The sequence below is a fragment of the Culex pipiens genome, chromosome 3 (assembly GCF_016801865.2).
Source record: "Culex pipiens pallens isolate TS chromosome 3, TS_CPP_V2, whole genome shotgun sequence".
Taxonomy (NCBI): Eukaryota; Metazoa; Arthropoda; class Insecta; order Diptera; family Culicidae; genus Culex; species Culex pipiens.
This window is the reverse complement of record NC_068939.1, coordinates 121,437,345-121,456,833: the sequence shown is the minus strand read 5'-3', so window position 1 is coordinate 121,456,833 and position 19,489 is coordinate 121,437,345. Positions and strand designations below refer to the sequence as shown.

General features: G+C 40.7%; 2 protein-coding genes across 2 annotated transcripts; both read left to right on the top strand.

The window, feature by feature from the left end:
* The first annotated feature begins 2,712 nt into the window (after window positions 1-2,712).
* Window positions 2,713-5,596, top strand: LOC120413025 (uncharacterized). The gene is made up of 3 exons (XM_039573697.2): window positions 2,713-2,871; window positions 3,005-4,376; window positions 4,440-5,596. Exons 2-3 carry the CDS (start codon window positions 3,024-3,026, stop codon window positions 5,442-5,444), a joined length of 2,358 nt encoding a protein of 785 aa, XP_039429631.1. The 5' UTR covers window positions 2,713-2,871; window positions 3,005-3,023; the 3' UTR covers window positions 5,445-5,596.
* Window positions 5,597-15,523: 9,927 nt separating this feature from the next.
* On the top strand, window positions 15,524-19,407 carry LOC120413024 (RNA polymerase-associated protein CTR9 homolog). Its single transcript, XM_039573696.2, has 3 exons — window positions 15,524-15,681; window positions 15,809-15,907; window positions 15,975-19,407. Exons 1-3 carry the CDS (start codon window positions 15,640-15,642, stop codon window positions 19,218-19,220), a joined length of 3,387 nt encoding a protein of 1,128 aa, XP_039429630.1. The 5' UTR covers window positions 15,524-15,639; the 3' UTR covers window positions 19,221-19,407.
* The last annotated feature ends 82 nt before the right edge of the window (window positions 19,408-19,489 follow it).

Genomic DNA, 19,489 nt, shown 5'->3' with positions numbered 1-19,489 from the left:
TAGTAAAAAAAATTAAAAAAAATTAAAAACGTAAAAAACGTAAAAAAATAAAAAAATGTGAAAAATAAAAAAAATAAACTTTAAAAAAATATTTGATTAAGAAATTTGGAAAAGAAAAAAAAAATATTAGGGACCTAGAAGTCTAGAAACTAGTCTAGAAAACAGTAAATTAAAAAAAGACAAGAAATAAAGATTGTTTAACAGTGTTAATCAAGTGTCTCGTCAAGTGTTAATAGTAACGAAAAACTCCAAAATTCAAAAGGAGACGAAATTAAAAATAAATCTTCAACAAATTAAAACAGATCGAAAATCTATCAATTTAAAAACCATAGTTTGGATTTCTAAGAATTTGAGAATTTTGAATTGTTTTGATTTTTGAATTTTTAAATTTTGATTTTTTTCGAGTTTTTTTATTTGTGAATTTATATAGTTTAAAATTCCTAAATTTTTGAATTTTGTAATTTTGGAATTTCTATTTTTTTATTTTTTTGAATTTTTACATTTTGAAATTTCTAAATTTTTGAATTTTGTTAATGTTTGCTCTCACCCACCATAGCAGATATCCAAAAATCTCCGAAACACGCATTCAAAACTTTGCCCCCGGCTTGCCGGTACTTGTCGGGTATCAGAAAATGAGTAACCACATATTTTTCTTCTACAGATGAACTTGAGATCAAATTTGATACCTGCTTTGCTACGCGCGGTGGGAGACTCGGGGGCAAACTCGAGAGCAAAGGAGAATGGGCAAATTTGTATGGAAGCTGGTCCAAGGGTGTACACGAACGGGAGAAACTTTATTCGAAAGATCTCGCCGAGACATGAAAAAAAGTCCTCTGGACGAACTCTCTAAACCCCGGGGTTCAAAAGTTACAAGTTGTTGAAGTTTGAGTATTTTGGGTTAAAACGTACAAAAAATCTTATTTTTGCTATTGCTAAACTCACTCATAAAATTCTTATTTTATTATGTATTTCGATCATCTTGACTTTATTCGACGCGTATCAGCAAAAACTATTAGTTCTGATATGTTTTTGCATGATTGAAACATGACTTCTCTTGTCTTTATCCATTTGAACCGTTTGGGCAAGAGGCTTACCATAGAAACAAGTCGAAACTTGAGGATTTTGAAAACGGATCCTATCCAGACTGCTTCAGTGAGTATGGAAGGCTACAGAGCAATGTTGTAACAAATTATTGGGATGTTCTGAGTCATCCGAGAACTCCTTGGAGTTAAGACCGGTGGGTCTACCGCCGTAACAAGCAAGAGGTCAGTGATTTTTTACCACTGATCATAACCGCATAGCTTCAGTGAGTATGCTAGACTACTTTGTTAACGTTTTGAAATGTCCTGGGTCATCCCGGGACTCACTGGAGTTAACAACCACAGATCATAACTCCAGGGAGTCCTTTGGTGATCCAAGACAGCCCAAGCCATTTACAAAGTAGTCAAACCTACTCTGAGGCTATGCGGGTATTATTCGTGGTCAAAACAGGTAGAAATCTTGATTGTCACGGTGGTAGACCCACAGTTCTTAACTTCCCACTCTTAACCCAGGACATTTCAAAACATTAACAAAGTAGTCTAGCATACTCACTGAAGCTATGCGGTTATGATCAGTGGTAAAACATCACTGACATCTTGCTTGTTACGGCGGTAGACCCACCGGTCTTAACTCCAAGGATTCATGGACGAACCAGAACATCTCAATAAGTTGTCACAACAATGCACTGTAGCCTTCCATACTCACTGAAGCAGTCTGGGTAGGATCTGTTTTCAAAATCTTCAAGTTTCGACTTGTTTCTATATCATTATATGGATAACCTCTTGCACAAACGGTTTAAACGGATAAAGACAAGAGAAGTCATGTTTCAATCATGCTAAAACATATCAGAACTAATAGTTTTTGCTGATACGCGTCGAATGAAGTCAAGATGATTGAAATCCATAATAAAATAAGAATTTTATGAGTGATTTTAGAAATAGCAAAAATATGATTTTTTGTACATTTTAACCCAAATACTCAAACTTTAACAGCATGTAACTTTTGAACCCCGGGGTTTAGAGAGTTCATCCAGAAGACTTTTTTTCATGTCTCGGCGAGATCTTTCGAATAACGTTTCTCCCGTTCGTGTACATCCTTGGACCAAATCTGCCCATTCTCCTTTGGTGGGAATCAAATCGGGTACCAAATTGTTTAACTTTCGACATTTTCGAAAAATGAAATTCTTTGAAATTTTCAATAGGATTACAAAGTTTAATAAACTTTTAGCATTTCTAGGCATGAATCAACACATAATTATTGATTTTGAAGTTAAACGAGAGCAAAAAATGATAAAAACCCATATTTGCCCCCTGTGGTGGGCTTGTTTCGGTGGCAAATTTGCTACCCTAGCGGTGGATGACGAAGTTTTTTCAAGGTGGCAAATTTGATCTCGGTATTCATAAGCCGGGTGCAAATTTGATTTGCACTCCAGCGCTGCAGATGCCCTTACGATTCCCCAGAACATTAAATTTTTCTTGTCATTCTATTGCTCACTTGCTATTTATTATTGACTATGTTCCAGTTGAAAACGCTGCTGATATGCTAACATTAGAGACACGATGGAATTAGATTTTGGATGAGCGTGTACTATTCGTACGATAATCATATTTCTGGCATCACTGCCCCGTGGAGTTCATCCGCCTCGCCGCCGTTATTTCTGCAAAATGCTACGTTGCCACATTTGTGGCGGGCGATTGACATTTTTTCATTTGCGGAGATGTTCCAGAAGTTGATGGTGGCTTGAATAAGCTGGGTGCAGCTTTTAAAAACCAGGAAAATTTGAGGAAAATATTGAATAAAACTACAGAAAGTTTAATTTTAAGAGCAAAGGTGAGTGTAAACGTTGTAGATGGGATGTGGAGCTGGAAAAATATATTTTGATGAACTGTTAAAGCTTTTGCAAGAGGTTATGTTTTGTTTATTACGTAACGCAGAAAGCTGATCGAACCTGGTCCCGTTGCAGGTCGTCAACCCTCGCCACGATGACGTTCGGCTCGCGCGAGTTCTCGAAAGAGGCCAAATCGGCGATCGCCGTGATGCGCTCGTTGATCATCTCGGAGAAGGGAACCTCGTCGTTGTTCCGGATCTTGGGCGATTTCCGCAAGGAGGAAGGTCACCCGCTCATGTACAAGGACTTTGGCTACCGTTCGGCGGCCGAGTTCCTGGAAGCGACCGGTGAGTTTATCCTCCGCGAGCAGAACGGCGAGGTTGTGGTGTTTGTCAAGCCAAGCGAAGAGTCCAGCCACATCCAGAAGATGATTGCGGCCCAAAAGACAACGAAAAAGCCGGCGAAGAAACCGGCGTTCGCAATGACCTGGAACAAGACGCCGTATCAGACGAACCGGTACCCGGGTGGACAGAACAAGTTCCCGGCCTATCCGCAGCAATCGAAGCCGCAGTACTATCAACAGCAGTCAAAGCCGTACTATTCTTATCAGCAGCAGCCGGCGAAGACTTCCTTCCTTGGGGGCAACACTTACAGCCAGCAGCAGCCGGCGAAACCATCGTATCAGACTCAGCAGCAGCCAGCCAAGACTTCCTTCCTGGGATTTAACCAACAGCAACCGAAACCCGCCACCACGCTCTACCAGCAGCAGTCGGCGAAGCCAGCGTACCAGACTCAGCAGCAGCAGCAACAGTCTAAGCCGGCGTCGTCGTACCAACAGCAGCAGCGCTTCAAGAACCCCAACAACCCGCTGAGTTCGTTCTTCGGAAACGGTTACGGAAATAAGGCCGCATCGGGCACTCAAAGTCAGTCCGTCGTCCCGCCGAAACCCGCTCCGACGCCAAAGGTTGCTCCTCCTCCTGCGGCAACGCCAGCCAGGCCAGTCAACTCGACAAATCCGTTCCATCAAGCGCTGACGAATCCCTTCGTCAAGCCCGAACAGCCGGAGGTGAAACCACCTTCGGCGCCGGTCAAGATGGACACAGCGCCGCCGGCAGCTTCTACGAAGCCCGTTCAACCGCAGGTCGCCGCGCCGTCGCCACAGAAAATGGACACCACTGAGAACGACGCCGTGCCCATCGTCCGAGCCATCCGACAAAGCTTCAAGGCGCCCACCACTGTGCCGCCGCAGGTGTTTACTCCGGAGTCGATCGCCCAGGTCGTGCAGGTTCAGCAGCAGAATCTGATCAGGCAGCAGCAGGAGGTCACGCCTAGCGTAGAGAAGGTCCTGCAGAAAATCCCACTTTCTTCGACGAAACCCGCTCCCTTCAAGTGGGACCAACCGGGCGCGACGCCGGAGGAGTTGCTCTTTAAATACGGCCAGAGCTACGGCTGCCCTCCGATCTACAAGATCTTCGAGGTCAAGAAGCGGTTTCACTGCAAAGTCACGGTAATTTTTGGTGACGGCTCTCCTTCGAAGGCGATTCCTCACTAACCCAAGTCTCTTCCACAGATCAACGGCACGGTGTACCGAACCTACCCAACCGATTACGCGACCGAGCTGGAGAGCAAGTCCGCCGTCGCTCGGTGCGCCATCGAAGCCATTCGACGCAGCGAATCGCGCCAATTCCGCGAGTGTGACGACACGGACGATGCAATCGCCGCGAAGATCTTCGACCTGCTGCTCCCGTGCCAGTACGGCATGCAGCTGGACAACGTCCCAAAAGCGTTCCGCGACTCGCACGGTTCTCTGCTGCCCAAGCACTGGAAGCTGATCGTGCAGGCGAACCTGACGCGGCTGTTCAAAACCGAGGAGATTCCGAACCACAGCGTGATTGTTTTTGCCGCCCGCACGGAGAAAACTCCGCTCTCGCCGCAGGCCCAGCGAATGGCGGCCAACTTGCTCGAACTGCCCTGGAGTGAGGATGAGTGGGACCTGTTTGTGACGCACCCGGTTTCGCTGGGCGAAATCTGGGCCCGGCTTGTCGGCGCCGAGTACAGCGACAAAATGGGAGAAATGCTGACCGAAATCGAGAAGACGATGGAGTGCGCGCAACGCTGTCCGAAAGCGTCGGTAACCGCCGGAGAGTACTACCTCGTCCCGATGAACGACAGCTGGTTCCGGGTGCGTGTTGACGCACTCGAACCCACTGGAAACACCGTCACCGTCTTCTTCGTGGACCTCGGTGGCACCTGTTCGTTCCCGATGGATCAAATCTACCCGTGCGAACCACGCTTCCTGGAACTACCCGGCCAAGCGATCTGCTTCGCGCTGCACGGACTGCAAGATCTCGGCGACAGTGCCTTCGTTGAGGCGTACCTACAAGATAATGTTAGCGGGAAGGTGCTGATTGGCCAAGTGCACACCAGGCGGGAGCAGTACGAAGCGGTGAACGATGACATGACCGGGTACGGGGACGTGCCGATATCGATCACGCTGTTTGATACCACAACAGAGACTGTCAATATCAACGAAGACCTGATGAAGGGTATCCGCAAAGAGTCACCGGAACGATGAAGCGGAGGTTACGTTACGTTCTGAACGTATGTAAATCATTATGATTCTAACTGTTTGACCGATTTGATTTGTTTTTTCCTTTTATGTTACTTGCTTTTCGAGTTATCGACAACTATTTTGAACTTAATAAACACATAGTGAACAGCTTAAAATTTTATTTTATTACTATAAGAACCTTGTCCTAAGTGTATCTCCAGCGCTGGGGGAAGACATCGAAGCAAATCAAATTTGTACCCGACGACAACCCCACCCCCACCTCCACAATTTGCATTCAGTTCTTCGGGATTTCACTTTGCTACCCGCGGTATTCAGCCTGTTTGCTACGGAATCATCCATAAACCACGTGGACATAAATTTAAAAAAAATTAAAAGATTATAAAAATTAAAAAAATTAAAAATTAAAAAAGGGTTAAAAAAATAAAATAAAATTAAAAAAAAAATTAAAATCGAAAAATTTACAAAATTCAACAAAAATAAAAATTTAAAAAATTTAAATTCAAAAAAAAAAAATTGAAATTTAAAAAAAATAAAAGTTTAAAAAAAAAGTTCAATTTTTTTTAAATTCATTTTTTTTATTTAATATTTTTTTAATTTCACAAACTTTGAAAAATTCAATTTTTTTTTAAAATTCAAAAATTTCGATTTTTTTTAATTTCTAAAATTTAAAAACTTTTAAAAATTTAAGAGATTTGAAAAAATGAAAAAAAATAAAAATTTAAAAACTACAAAAATTAAACAAAAATTAAAAAATTATAAAAAATAGGAAATTTTAAAAATTAAAAAAAAATATTACAAACAGGGGCGCCGACTAGTCCAAAATGTTGGGGGGGCACGGTTGTTTTCCGAAATCGATAGGTAAGAGTGGCGATTAGATGTTAAAGTTTCTTGTATATCACGAATTTTAATAATTTTATTACGATTTTTTTATCATCCGGAATCCATTTTTTTAGAAAAAGATAATTTATTAAAACGTGATTGAGAATGTTAATTGGGGGGAATTATTTATATGTTTAGAAGGCGAATTCCTTCTCATTGGCATATTCTCACTTATTTTCTAGAAGTAACAGTCAATAGTAAAAATAATCAGATATTTAGAAATTCAACAATACAAATATTCTTAAAATAAAAAAACAAAAGTAAAAAGCAAAAATTTAGAACTCCAGAAATTTCAAAATACAAATACACATTTAAAAAACCATAAATTTTTCAAGTCTGCAATTTAAAAAAAATAAACAAAATTCAATATTCCAAAATAAAAAAAAATAATGGTTTAAAAAAAATCCAAGGGTTAAAAAAAACTCATGGCTAAAAAATGTTAAGAAAAAAAAATAATCAAAAAACTAGAAATTAAGAAATAACAATGAAATTCTATATTTAAAAAAATCAAAAATTTCAAAATAATGATACATCAATCAATTTTTTCAGAATTTAAGAATTTTAGAAATTTAAGAATTTAAGAATTTAAGAATTTAAAAACTTAAGAATTTGACCAAAATCGTTTTAAAATGGATTCCCAATACTCAATAATGCTGATTTCCTGTTTTATTTTTTATTTTTTTCGGCATATTTTTGAGGGTGCAGTTGAAATTTCTATAGCCTTTTTATTTTTTTAAATCGAACATAAATGGCAGAACTTGTGTTTTTTAAGATTATAATGTGAAATTGTCTCAGATTAGGTTTCTAATTTGTCTGTTTCTCAGTAAAGCGGTGTGTTTTCAAAAATTTTCTTTTTTTGAAACAATTGTATTTTTCGGCTAAAATTGGTATAGAACGGTTAGCGGTTAACAAATGTATTCGAAATCTTTTCAAATCGTTTCTAAAATTACCCAAAAAATTATCGAATTTATCAGCATTTTTGTAAATGTAAAGCAGTCAACAAATGACCATTTTGAAAAGTGTTTCAGTTTATATTCGCTAAATCCTGATCTACAGTGGCAAATCGCAGAATGTTGCGTTTGAAAACTTGATGATTGTTTTCGCAAGAGTTTGCGTAAGTATGATTGTAGATGAAGTGCTATGGAAAAAGTACATTGGTTTTGTTTTTGAAACAACATGCACAGATAGAAATCCGTTAAATCTATGTTGACGACATCTCTCAAATCATTTACCAATGACTCTGTGCCCTTGTACTAAGCTTACTAATTTTCCTAGAGAGCACAGTGGTATAGATAAAATGTTGTCGACTTAGAATAAAAATGCATCTAAATCCAGAAAATTGTAAACGATCTTGTTCAAAAAATTTCAGCGATTTCGAAAACAACAAATGTTTTTGAACTATTTTACGGATTCCCTTACAAGAATTCTATCGGTGTGTACAAACAATGTTCCATTTAAGTTTTAGATAATATTTTCAATTATTTCTGTGATTTTTTTTATATTTGATATAAGAATATTTTTCTTCCAAAAATTCTGGGGGGGGCACAATGTATGGGCTGCCCCCCCAGCCAAATTTTAGGGGGGGCAAAAAGTACCGTGCCCCCCCCCCAGAGTCGGCGCCCCTGATTACAAACATTTATTTATAGGACCTTGACCTAAAAATCTTGAAATCAATAAATTAAAAAAAAAACAATAAAAAGATTTATTTTAAATAATATTTAACGAAAAAAACAAAATTCAAAAGGATACATAATTTAAAAATATGTTTTCTACAGATAGCAAATCTATATTAATTTGAAAAACATAATTTAAAATTCAAAGAATTTTCGATTTTTTTGAATTTTTAATTTTCAAATTCTGATATTTTTATTTTTGAATTTCTAAAGTTTTCACTTCAAATTTTTTTAACTTGAAATTTTTTGAATTTTTGGTATTTTTATCTTTTGAATTTCTAATGTTTTGAAATTCTAAATTTCAAATTTTTTGAATTTTTGAATTTTTATATTTTGGAATTTCTAATTTTTTGACCGGGACCGTGGTGTAGGAGTAAGCGTGATTGCCTCTCACCCAGTCGGCCTGGGTCTGATCCCAGACGGTCCCGGTGGCATTTTTCGAGACGAGATTTGTCTGATCACGCCTTCCGTCGGAAGGGAAGTACATGTTGGCCCCGGACTAACCTAAAGGCACAGACAAACAGACGGGACACTTGAGTTCGGAACCATCGTCCTTCAATAACCGAGCCATAACGGTTATTTCAAATGCAATTTAGCTTCGGCATCCACTCACCCGGCGCTGATGGCGCTGCTGTCGTGACAGCTCGCCCGTCTTTCCTCAGTGTGTGTAATGCGAGGTGTAATGTGTTTTTGTTGTTGTAAAGTTGAGCGTGAGCACGTGGCAGCAAATGAAAACAAAACAAAATATGATAGAATTCAGGAATTCTAACGGTGATCCACAATCCAGGCTTTGCGGGACAAGATTGGGGTAGTTTCGATCAGGGTCAGATGAGCGGCTGACTAGCGAAGACATACCCTTTGCCCCACTATTAACCCGGTAGGCCTGCCGATGCCGAGGCTGCTGATGAGGCGTCCGCTACTGCGGAGGAAGCTTGATTCTGTGGAGAAGTCATCTCCTTCGGAGCAACCTTGGAGCAACCTGCTTATCCTTCATGGATTGCTGCTGCTGGTTGTCCTTTTGGCGATGTTGCGTCGATCGTGAGCGCCTCTTAATCTTCATCCACAGTTGTTTTGTTTCGATGTAAGAGTTTGCGGCAGCGTTTTTTGGAATCTTTGCGACTTTTTTCATCTCATTCGTCACTTTTTGCTGTTTAACGCAACTTAACTACTCCGTGGACACGTTTCCCGCGGATGTTTCGAAACGCCCATCGTTGGGATAAATTCCGGTAGATTTGAATTGATTTTTTTTCTATTTCGGCGGCCACTACTGGTGTTTTCGTGATATATATCTTGTATCTTGTTGATCAGGTGTAATGGTTCGAGGTTTCGGGAGAGAAGTAATGTTGGACAGTTTTGGGAGCAACGGGGAGGACCAGTGGTTTGTTCCTGTCGTTGCGGTTGTGATGCGTCGTTGCTGATGCTGCCGCATGGTTTGGCCGTCATCTTCGGCCGTCGGTGTTAATGTTTATTTTTATTTCATCGAGTACTGACGATAAGCAAGAACAACATTAGGTCTATTCCCGTACTGCAGAATTCTGCAATTCTGCACAAAAGCGGCAGCAGAGCGTTCCCGTACTTTTCTGCAACAAAAGTAACTTTTCTCTCAGGTAGAACTTCTGCAGTGAGAGAGGTAGAAGTTGCAGCAAAACCGTTCCCGTACTTTTCTGCAAGCTCTCTCTTCTCTTTCTTGTCGAAAAGTTACTGCAATTTGGTGTGATGGATGTTTAGTACACGCTTACATAAAGTTTGCAAGTTGGGTGAAATCATGCATTTTATTACTAGTTGCAATAAATTTTATGTTTTATTATTACTAAATTGAAGTAGCCTTTTTGAAGGGACGTTTGTAAATTTTGAATTAATGTATTTTTGGCGTAGTTTTTTTAATGTCTGTTTTTATCAAAGTTTTTATTGAGAACGATTTCAGGCTTAGTTCATTAATGTAAATGATATAGCGATTTTTTTAGTGTTAATATTTTAACCTGACAAAAAAAGATAACTAAAGTCAGTATTACAGCACGGCTAATAGCTCAACCAAAAAAATGTATTATAAAAACAAATTGTTTTAAAAAACTTTTAAAAGACACATTTCTTTTGTGTTTAATAATTTCAAATAAATATTTGTTTAGGAATAATTATTGAACTTCAATTGTTTTTGAATAGACTAAATATGTGTGTTTAAATAATAGGTCAATTTAATTGGCAAATAATAAATTGTACTTTTAACGGTGCTACCAAATTGTATTCTTATATGAACCAAAAAATTTAATGTATTTTTGTCGAATTCTTCTATTTTAAGAAATTTAAATTCTAAAATTCCTCAATGCCACCATCTTGAATCATAAGTACATAAGTACATTTTTTTTTTGAGTCATATTTTAGGTTAGAAGCTCAGATTAGAGGTTGGAAATATTGACAAGTTCTTCGGAAAATAGAATACTAACTGTTTATATTTTTAAAATATTTGAATTTTAAAATGTTTGATTCACAGAATTTTAATACTATACTTATTTTTGAAATTTTTTAGAATCTTTAAATATTTTTAACTAAGTATCTAACTTTTTTTTTAAGTTTCTCAATTTGAAAATATAAGTTTTTTGTTAAATATTTTTAATCATAAATTTCTTAATGTCCAGATTTCTAAATTTATGAGTTTGTGATTCACTTTTTTTTAATTTGTCAATTTCGCTGCGTCACCGTTGTTCTTCCATGTGACTTCCAGTCATAATTTATTTATGTTATCTTGAATAACCTTTCAAACATATTGCTATTAAAACGTGTATTTATGGTCGCTTCTATATTAAACCTTTGTTTGTCATTTTTTAATTATATTTGTAAAACGTACCTGCAACTCTCACTGATATTTTTTTTACCTAATGTAAATTTTGCCTTCCTCACTGAGGTAAGGCTATAATCCTGCTCTAAAAATGAACTTTTGAAAAACAGGTCAAAGACCTATATTCATGTATACCTATCGACTCAGAATCTAAAACTGAACAAATGTCTGTGTGTGTGTGTGTGTATGTGTGTGCGTATTCCCCTTGGTACTCAAAATTCTTGCCAAGTTTTCTCGGCACTGGCTGATCCGATTTGAGTCAAACAAGTTGCATTCGATTCGGTTTGGTGCCCCATACTGCACTATTGAATTGTTTGAAGATCCGATAAGTAGTTCAAAAGTTACGTATAAAAAAGTGTCAGAGTTGCGAATCGAGTGCTGGAATTTTGATGCCGGATCTCACTTATCTATATGAAAACTATGTCCGGATTCAACACCCAACCCATCGTTGGTTAGGTAATCGAAAGACCTTTCCAATGAGTCCAACGAATTGAAGATCTGGCAACCCTGTCTCGAGATATGACCACTTAAGTGAAATTTATGTACATTTTTGAAGCCGGATCTCACTTAAATGTATGTAAACTATGTCCGGATCCATTATCCGACCCATCGTTGGTGAGGTTATCAAAAGACCTTTCAAATGAGTACAAAACATTGGAGATCTGGCAACCCTGTCTCAAGTTATGACCACTTAAGTGATAATTATGATCTTTTTTGAAGCCGGATCTCACTTAAATGTATGTAAACTATGTCCGGATCCATCATCCGACCCATCGTTGGTTAGGTAATCGAAAGACCTTTCAAATGAGTCCAAAACATTGAAGATCTGGCAACCCTGTCTCGAGATATGACCACTTAAGTGATATTTATGTACATTTTTGAAGCCGGATCTCACTTAAATGTATGTAAACTATGTCCGGATCCATCATCCGACCCATCGTTGTTTAGGTAATCGAAAGACCTTTCCAATGAGTCCAAAACATTGAAGATCTGGCAACGCTCAGTTTCAAGTTTTGACCGCTTAAGTGACATTTGTGTAATTTTTTTTTATTGAGAAATAGATAGAATTTGTGTCCAAACCCATCATATCACCAAATGTTGGTAAAAAGTGAGGAAGGCACCAACCACATAGGTGGATTAAGTTAGTTTTTTAAATAATTTCCAATGTATACTTTCTACCTAAGCATAATTAATTTCTTGTTACCTAATAAATGGTACATGCTTGATCTTTTAAATAAAATGTTGAGTTGAATAAAAAAAAAATGCCCCCGTTCTAGAGGTAAACTCCTTTCAATTACTATTTTTCTCAATCCCTTTATTTTATTGTTTTGAAATAATTAAAAAACTTTAACACCCAATTTGAGTAAATCCACTCAACTGTGTACAATATTGCAGAAAAAGTACTGGAACGCGCTACCCAGGCAAAATTTTTGCTGCTACTCTCCTTGCAGAACTTCTGCAAAAGAGAGAGATGAAGAGAACGAGCTGAAAAGTACGGGAACGTGCTGCAAAAAAGTGACTTATGCTGGCTGCAGAATTCTGCAGGAGCTGCAGAAATTCTGCAATTCTGCAAGTACGGGAATAGACCTATTATTTAAATCAGCTGTTGATGTTTACAATCGTTAAGGCTTGATTGTCTCACGCATACACTGACATGACACATGACATTAATGGGTTTGTATTGGTATGTTTGGGCTGCGCTTCGGCATAAGCTCACCAGGCAGCGCTGGCGTCGCCGTGATTTGGTGGTTTGATGAAGGACGATGATTTTCAAAAATTATTTGTATGGAGAGTCACGTCTGTTTGTCTGTGAGCAATCCATGAAGGATAAGCAGGTTGCTCCAAGGTTGCTCCGAAGGAGATGACTTCTCCACAGAATCAAGCTTCCTCCGCAGTAGCGGACGCCTCATCAGCAGCCTCGGCATCGGCAGGCCTACCGGGTTAATAGTGGGGCAAAGGGTATGTCTTCGCTAGTCAGCCGCTCATCTGACCCTGATCGAAACTACCCCAATCTTGTCCCGCAAAGCCTGGATTGTGGATCACCGTTAGAATTCCTGAATTCTATCATATTTTGTTTTGTTTTCATTTGCTGCCACGTGCTCACGCTCAACTTTACAACAACAAAAACACATTACACCTCGCATTACACACACTGAGGAAAGACGGGCGAGCTGTCACGACAGCAGCGCCATCAGCGCCGGGTGAGTGGATGCCGAAGCTAAATTGCATTTGAAATAACCGTTATGGCTCGGTTATTGAAGGACGATGGTTCCGAACTCAAGTGTCCCGTCTGTTTGTCTGTGATACAATAATAATCTGAAATTTTGAAATCCAACCAAACAACAAATTCAAAAATGTGAAAAAAACAAACATTTCAGAAATTTCAAATAACATTTTAAATATATAATAATAATAAAGAAAATTTCAACAAAAATCTGAAATTTGGAAAACCAAAATTAAAAATATGCTGAATTGAATAATAATTTTAATTTTTAACGTTTTTATAAATTCCATAGATCAAAAATGTTAAAATTCGAAACGAATGTACAAGTCGAAATTCCAAAAGTTTTAAAAATCGGAAATATAGAAATTCGTAAATACAAATTTACGAAAACCTCGAAATTATAACAATCAATAACTCTATTTCTTCCAAAATTAAAAATGTAGAATGAAAATTAAAGAATAAAGAAATTTAAAAAAATTAGAAATTCAAAAAATTTAAGAATTTAGGAATAAAAAAAATTTAAAATTTAAGAATTAAAAAAATTAAAAATTTAAGAATTTAGGAATTTAGGAATTTAGGAATTTAAGAATTTAGGAATTTAAGAATTTAAGAATTTAAGAATTTAAGAATTTAAGAATTTAAGAATTTAAGAATTTAAGAATTTAAGAATTTAAGAATTTAAGAATTTAAGAATTTAAGAATTTAAGAATTTAAGAGTTTAAGAATTTAAGAATTTAAGAATTTCAGAATTTAAGAATTTAAGAATTTAAGAATTTAAGAATTTAAGAATTTAAGAATTTAAGAATTTAAGAATTTAAGAATTTAAGAATTTAAGAATTTAAGAATTCAAGAATTTAAGAATTTAAGAATTTAAGAATTTAAGAATTTAAGGATTTAAAAATTTAATAATTCCAGAAAAAAATTAAACATTTGTACCAGCCGTATTTTATAACTTCAAAATTTCCTAACTTTCTAATTTCCTAGTTTCCGAATTTCCTTATTTCCTAATTTCCATACTTCCAAAATTCCTGATTTCTTAACTTCCTAACTTCCTAAACTCCTAATTTCCTAGTTTCCTAATTTCCTAACTTCCTAATTTCCTGATTTCCTAATTTCCTAACTTCTTAATTTACTAACTCCCTAACTTCTTAATTTCCTAATTTCATAGTTTCCTGATATCCTAATTTCCCAATTTCCTAACTTCCTAACTTCCACACTTCCTTATATTCTTATTCCTAACTTCCTAATTTCATAATTTCCAAATTTCCTAACTTCCTAATTTCCTAATTTCCTAACTTCCTAATTTCCTAACATATTATTTTCCTGATTTCACGATTTTCTAATTTCTGAATTTCCTATTTCCATTATTTCATAATTTCCTAATTTCCTAGCTTCCTAATTTCTTAACATATTAATTTCATAATTTCTTAACTTCCTAACTTCCTAAACTCTTAATTTCCTAGTTTCCTAATTTCCTAATTTACTAACTTCCTAATTTCCTAACTTTCCAATCTCCTAGTTTCCTGATATCCTAATTTCCCAATTTCCTAACTTCCTCACTTCCTAATATCCTAATTAAATTTCCTAACTTCCTAATTTCCTAGTTTCCTAATTTCAAAAATTTCCTTATTTCCTAATTTCCAAATTTCCTAATTTCCTAACTTCCTTATTTCCTAATTTCCTCATTTCCTAATTTCCTAACTTCCTAAATTCCTAACATCCTAATTTCCTTACATATTAATTTTCTAATTTCTTAATTTCCTTGTTTCATAATTTCATAATTTTCTTATTTTTTTTATTTTACTAATTTGCTAAAAAATCATAATTTCCAAATTTCTTAATTCCCTTGTTCCCTAATTTCCTAATTTTTCAATTTCCTTATTTCATAATTACATAGTTTTTTAATTTCCTTATTTCATAATTACAGATTTTTTTAATTTCAGTTTTTTCTTGTTTTAGATTTTAAGAATTTCTAAATTTGCTTTTATTTATTGATTTCTTAATTTTGTTTATAATTGTTGTTAAAAGTTTTAGAATAAACATTTTTAATCTATTTAATTTAAAGTTTTGAATATTTTTAATCTTTTTATTTTTTCCTCGAAAGAACCTCAAGCGCGCACACCGTCAATCGCGCTCATACCGAACTGTAAACTTTTCTTGGGGGGGTCACGAAAAGAAAACGCAACATTTCTTGACCGCGTTCCTTCCGATCAGCATACCGTACTATACGTTGTCCATTGAGGTTCCTGAAGTTCACGTCCATGTTGGGGAAAGTGTCTGCAACGCATCGAATATGGTTTCAAACCATCGGGGTTTCAGTGTACTCGATCAGTCCAAATTTGCGAGTCTAATTTTAGCGTGTAGGTCGTTCCCAGTTTCTGACATTTCCCCCCGTAATTTTCTTTGACAAGTCGGCACAATCGCTCCCTCTCCTCTCTTTCACCGGCTGTCACTTTTCTTCTGGTTGCAAAATTTGCTAGCGATCGCGTTGGCGGCGGTTGGTAAAATTTCAATTAATTTCGTGCAAAAAACATAAAAAGTGCTCGCGCAAGTGAACCTGAAACGCGGGGCGGAACGAGTGCGCACACGATGACGGCACCGATCGAGATCCCGCTGCGGGACACGGACGAGGTGAGGATTTCTTTCTTTTTTGTGGAGGGTGACGCAGTTTCGTCAAGAAGAAAATGGTGGCGTAGCGCCACCACCTGCGGTGGCGAGTGCGACTTTGTTGATTGTTTTGGTTTTGGATTTTTTTTAGGTCATCGAGCTCGATCCGGAACAGCTGCCCGATGGGGAGGAGGTGCTGGGCATTTTGCGCCAGGAGCGGTCCCAGCTCAACACCTGGGTCACCGTGGCGGTGAGTTTGCGGATCCTTTTTTGAGATGGGAATTTTGTGGAATTTGAAAACCGGTTTTTTGTTGCAGCTCGCTTACTACAAGCAAAATAAGACGGAGGATTTTATTAAGATTTTGGATGGTTCGCGGGTGGATGCGAACATTTCGTACCGGGACTTTGAGAAGGACCAGATGCGGGCGTACGACATGCTGGCCGCGTACTACGTGCAGGAGGCGAACCGGGAAAAATCCAAGGATAAGAAGCGCGAACTGTTCATGAAGGCGACTCATTTGTACACGACGGCGGACAAGATTATCATGTACGACCAGAACCACTTGTTGGGTCGGGCTTATTTCTGTCTGCTTGAAGGGGACAAGATGGAGCAGGCCGACGCGCAGTTCAACTTTGTGCTGAACCAGTCGCCGTCGAACATTCCGTCGCTGCTGGGTAAGGCGTGTATCGCGTTCAATAAGAAGGATTATCGCGGCGCGTTGGCGTTCTACAAGAAGGCGCTGCGCACCAACCCGAACTGTCCGGCGGCGGTGCGGCTCGGGATGGGACATTGCTTCCTGAAGATGAACAACCAGGAGAAGGCCAAGTTGGCGTTCCAGCGTGCGCTGGATCTGGACCCGGCTTGCGTGGGCGCCCTGGTCGGGTTGGCCATCCTGAAGCTGAACCTGCACGAGCCCGAGTCGAACCGGCTGGGTGTGCAGATGCTGTCGAAGGCGTACACGATCGATTCGACCAACCCGATGGTGCTGAACCACCTGGCGAACCACTTTTTCTTCAAGAAGGACTACCAGAAAGTGCAGCATCTGGCGCTGCACGCGTTTCACAACACGGAAAACGAAGCTATGCGGGCGGAGAGTTGCTACCAGTTGGCGCGGGCGTTCCACGTGCAACGGGACTACGATCAGGCCTTCCAGTACTACTACCAGTCGACGCAGTTTGCTCCGGTGAACTTTGTGCTGCCGCACTTTGGGCTGGGTCAGATGTACATCTACCGTGGGGACTCGGAGAATGCGGCGCAGTGCTTCGAGAAGGTGCTGAAGGCTCAGCCGGGCAATTACGAGACGATGAAGATCTTGGGTTCGTTGTACGCGAGTTCGAGTTCGCAGTCGAAGCGTGACATCGCCAAGAATCATCTGAAGAAGGTTACGGAGCAGTTTCCGGACGACGTCGAGGCGTGGATCGAGCTGGCGCAGATTCTGGAGCAGAACGACCTGCAAGGGTCGCTGCAGGCGTATGCGACGGCCACCAGCATCCTGAAGGACAAGGTCAAGGCGGACATTCCGCCGGAGATTTTGAACAACGTTGCCGCGCTGCACTACCGGTTGGGCAACATGGAAAAGGCGATGGAGAAGCTGGACACGGCCATCGATCGGGCCAAGGTCGAGGCTCAGCACGATGCGCAGTACTACGACTCGATTTCGGTCACGATGACCTACAATCAGGCCAGGTTGAACGAAGCGATGGCGTCGTTCGACAAAGCGGACAAGCTGTACAAGGACATCCTGAAGGAGCATCCGAACTACATCGATTGCTACCTCCGTCTCGGCTGCATGGCCCGTGACAAGGGTCTGATCTTCGTGGCGTCCGATTTCTTCAAGGACGCGCTCAAAATCAACATGGAAAATCCGGACACGCGCTCGCTCCTAGGAAATCTCCACTTGGCCAAGATGCAGTGGACGCTCGGCCAGAAGAACTTTGAAACGATCCTGAAAAACCCCGCGACTTCAAGTGACGCGTACTCGCTGATTGCCCTTGGAAATTTCTGGCTCCAATCGCTGCACCAACCCAGCAAGGACAAGGAAAAGGAGAAAAAGCACCAGGAGAAGGCACTCGCCATCTACAAGCAGGTCCTACGTAACGACCCCAAGAACATCTGGGCCGCCAACGGAATCGGCGCCGTGCTCGCCCACAAGGGCTGCATCATCGAGGCGCGTGACATTTTCGCCCAAGTCCGCGAAGCGACCGCCGACTTTTGCGACGTTTGGCTCAACATTGCGCACATCTACGTCGAGCAGAAGCAGTACATCAGCGCCATCCAGATGTACGAAAACTGTCTCAAAAAGTTCTACAAGCATAACAACGTCGACGTGATGCAATACCTCGCCCGGGCGTACTTCCGCGCCGGCAAGCTCAAGGAAGCCAAAATGACCCTGCTGAAGGCGCGCCGAGTCGCGCCCCAAGACACGGTCCTCCTCTTCAACATCGCACTCGTCCTCCAACGTCTCGCCATGATGGTCCTCCGCGACGAAAAGTCCGTCCTCACCGTCGTCCTGCAAGCGGTGCACGAGCTCGGACTCGCCCACAAGTACTTCAACTATCTGTCCGTGCACGGCGACAAAACGCGCTACAACATCGCCCTGGCCGCGGCCGAAGCCAGCCAGTGCCAGGATCTGCTCCAGCAGGCCCAGTACCACGTCTCCCGTGCCCGCAAGATCGACGAAGAGGAACGCTCACTCCGTCAAAAGCAGGAACAGGACCGCGAAGAGTTCAAGCGGCGCCAACGCGAGGAACGCTCCCGCATGGAGGAAATGCGCCGCAAAGCGCACGAAGAAATGCTCGCCAAGCGTATCGAGTACAAGGAGAAAACCAAGAACGCCCTCTTTTTCGCCGAACAAGCCCCCGAAAAGAAAAAGGGAGGCCGCGGCCGCAAGGACTACATCTCCGACTCGGACGCGTCCGGCCCGCCCGGCGGCAGTGGCGGCGAAGAGGGCGGACCACCGCGCGAACGCAAACGCAAGGAACCCGGCGAGAAGAAGAAGCGCAAACCGGGCGGCGGACGCAAGAAGAAGGAAAAGGCCCCCGGCGGCGATTCCGACTCGGACGACGGAGACTCCGCGCCGAAAAAGCGCGGCCGCAAGAAGGGCTCGATGGGCTCCAAAAAGAAGCAACACATGGAGGAAGGTCTCTCCTCGAAGCAAAAGTCCCGAATCGTCTCCAAGGCAACCGTCTCCACCAGCGAGTCGGACAGCGACCGGTCGCGGCTCAAAATCGCCAGCGGCGACGAGTCCGGTTCGGGCGGCTCGGGAGGCGGTCCCGCGACCAAGCGCAAGCGCCGCATCGCTTCCGGCTCGGAAAGCGGCTCGGACGGGTCGGCCAAGTCGGGCGGCGGCAGCCGCAGCCGAAGCGGCTCGCGCAGTCGTTCCGCCTCTCGGTCAAAGTCGCGGTCACAGTCGCGGTCCAAGTCACGCTCCAAGTCGCGCTCCAAGTCCCGTTCGAGGTCGAAATCCGGCAGCCGTTCCGGATCGGGAAGCCGCTCCGGTTCCGGCAGTCGGCAAGCTTCGCCCATCTCGAGAAAGTCGGTGTCCGGTTCGGGATCGGACTAGATTGGCGATGATTTGCGTTACGGAAATATGTCTTCTAGGCGTAGTGGTTAGGCGCTGTGTGTGTGTGTGTCGCTTAGTTTAGGACCATATTCAACCATTTGTTTGTTTGCTAATTAGAAATGACTTCAAATTATGATAATAAAAACAATTGATTGGAGAGCAGGTTGTTTCGGAATTATGACGACGTAATTCTTCAGAAGTAATTTCACCTTTTATTTTTCACTCTAATCCAACGTTAAAATGATAAAAAAATGTAATAAGTTAATCAT

Excerpts from the sequence above, each read along its gene's own strand:
- LOC120413024 (XM_039573696.2), top strand. The coding sequence starts at position 15,640 with ATGACGGCACCGATCGAGATCCCGCTGCGGGACACGGACGAG. Across the intron at positions 15,682-15,808 it reads CGCTGCGGGACACGGACGAG|GTCATCGAGCTCGATCCGGA; the intron begins GTGAGGATTTCT and ends GATTTTTTTTAG. Across the intron at positions 15,908-15,974 it reads ACACCTGGGTCACCGTGGCG|CTCGCTTACTACAAGCAAAA; the intron begins GTGAGTTTGCGG and ends TTTTTGTTGCAG.
- LOC120413025 (XM_039573697.2), top strand. The coding sequence starts at position 3,024 with ATGACGTTCGGCTCGCGCGAGTTCTCGAAAGAGGCCAAATCGGCGATC. Across the intron at positions 4,377-4,439 it reads GGTTTCACTGCAAAGTCACG|ATCAACGGCACGGTGTACCG; the intron begins GTAATTTTTGGT and ends TCTCTTCCACAG.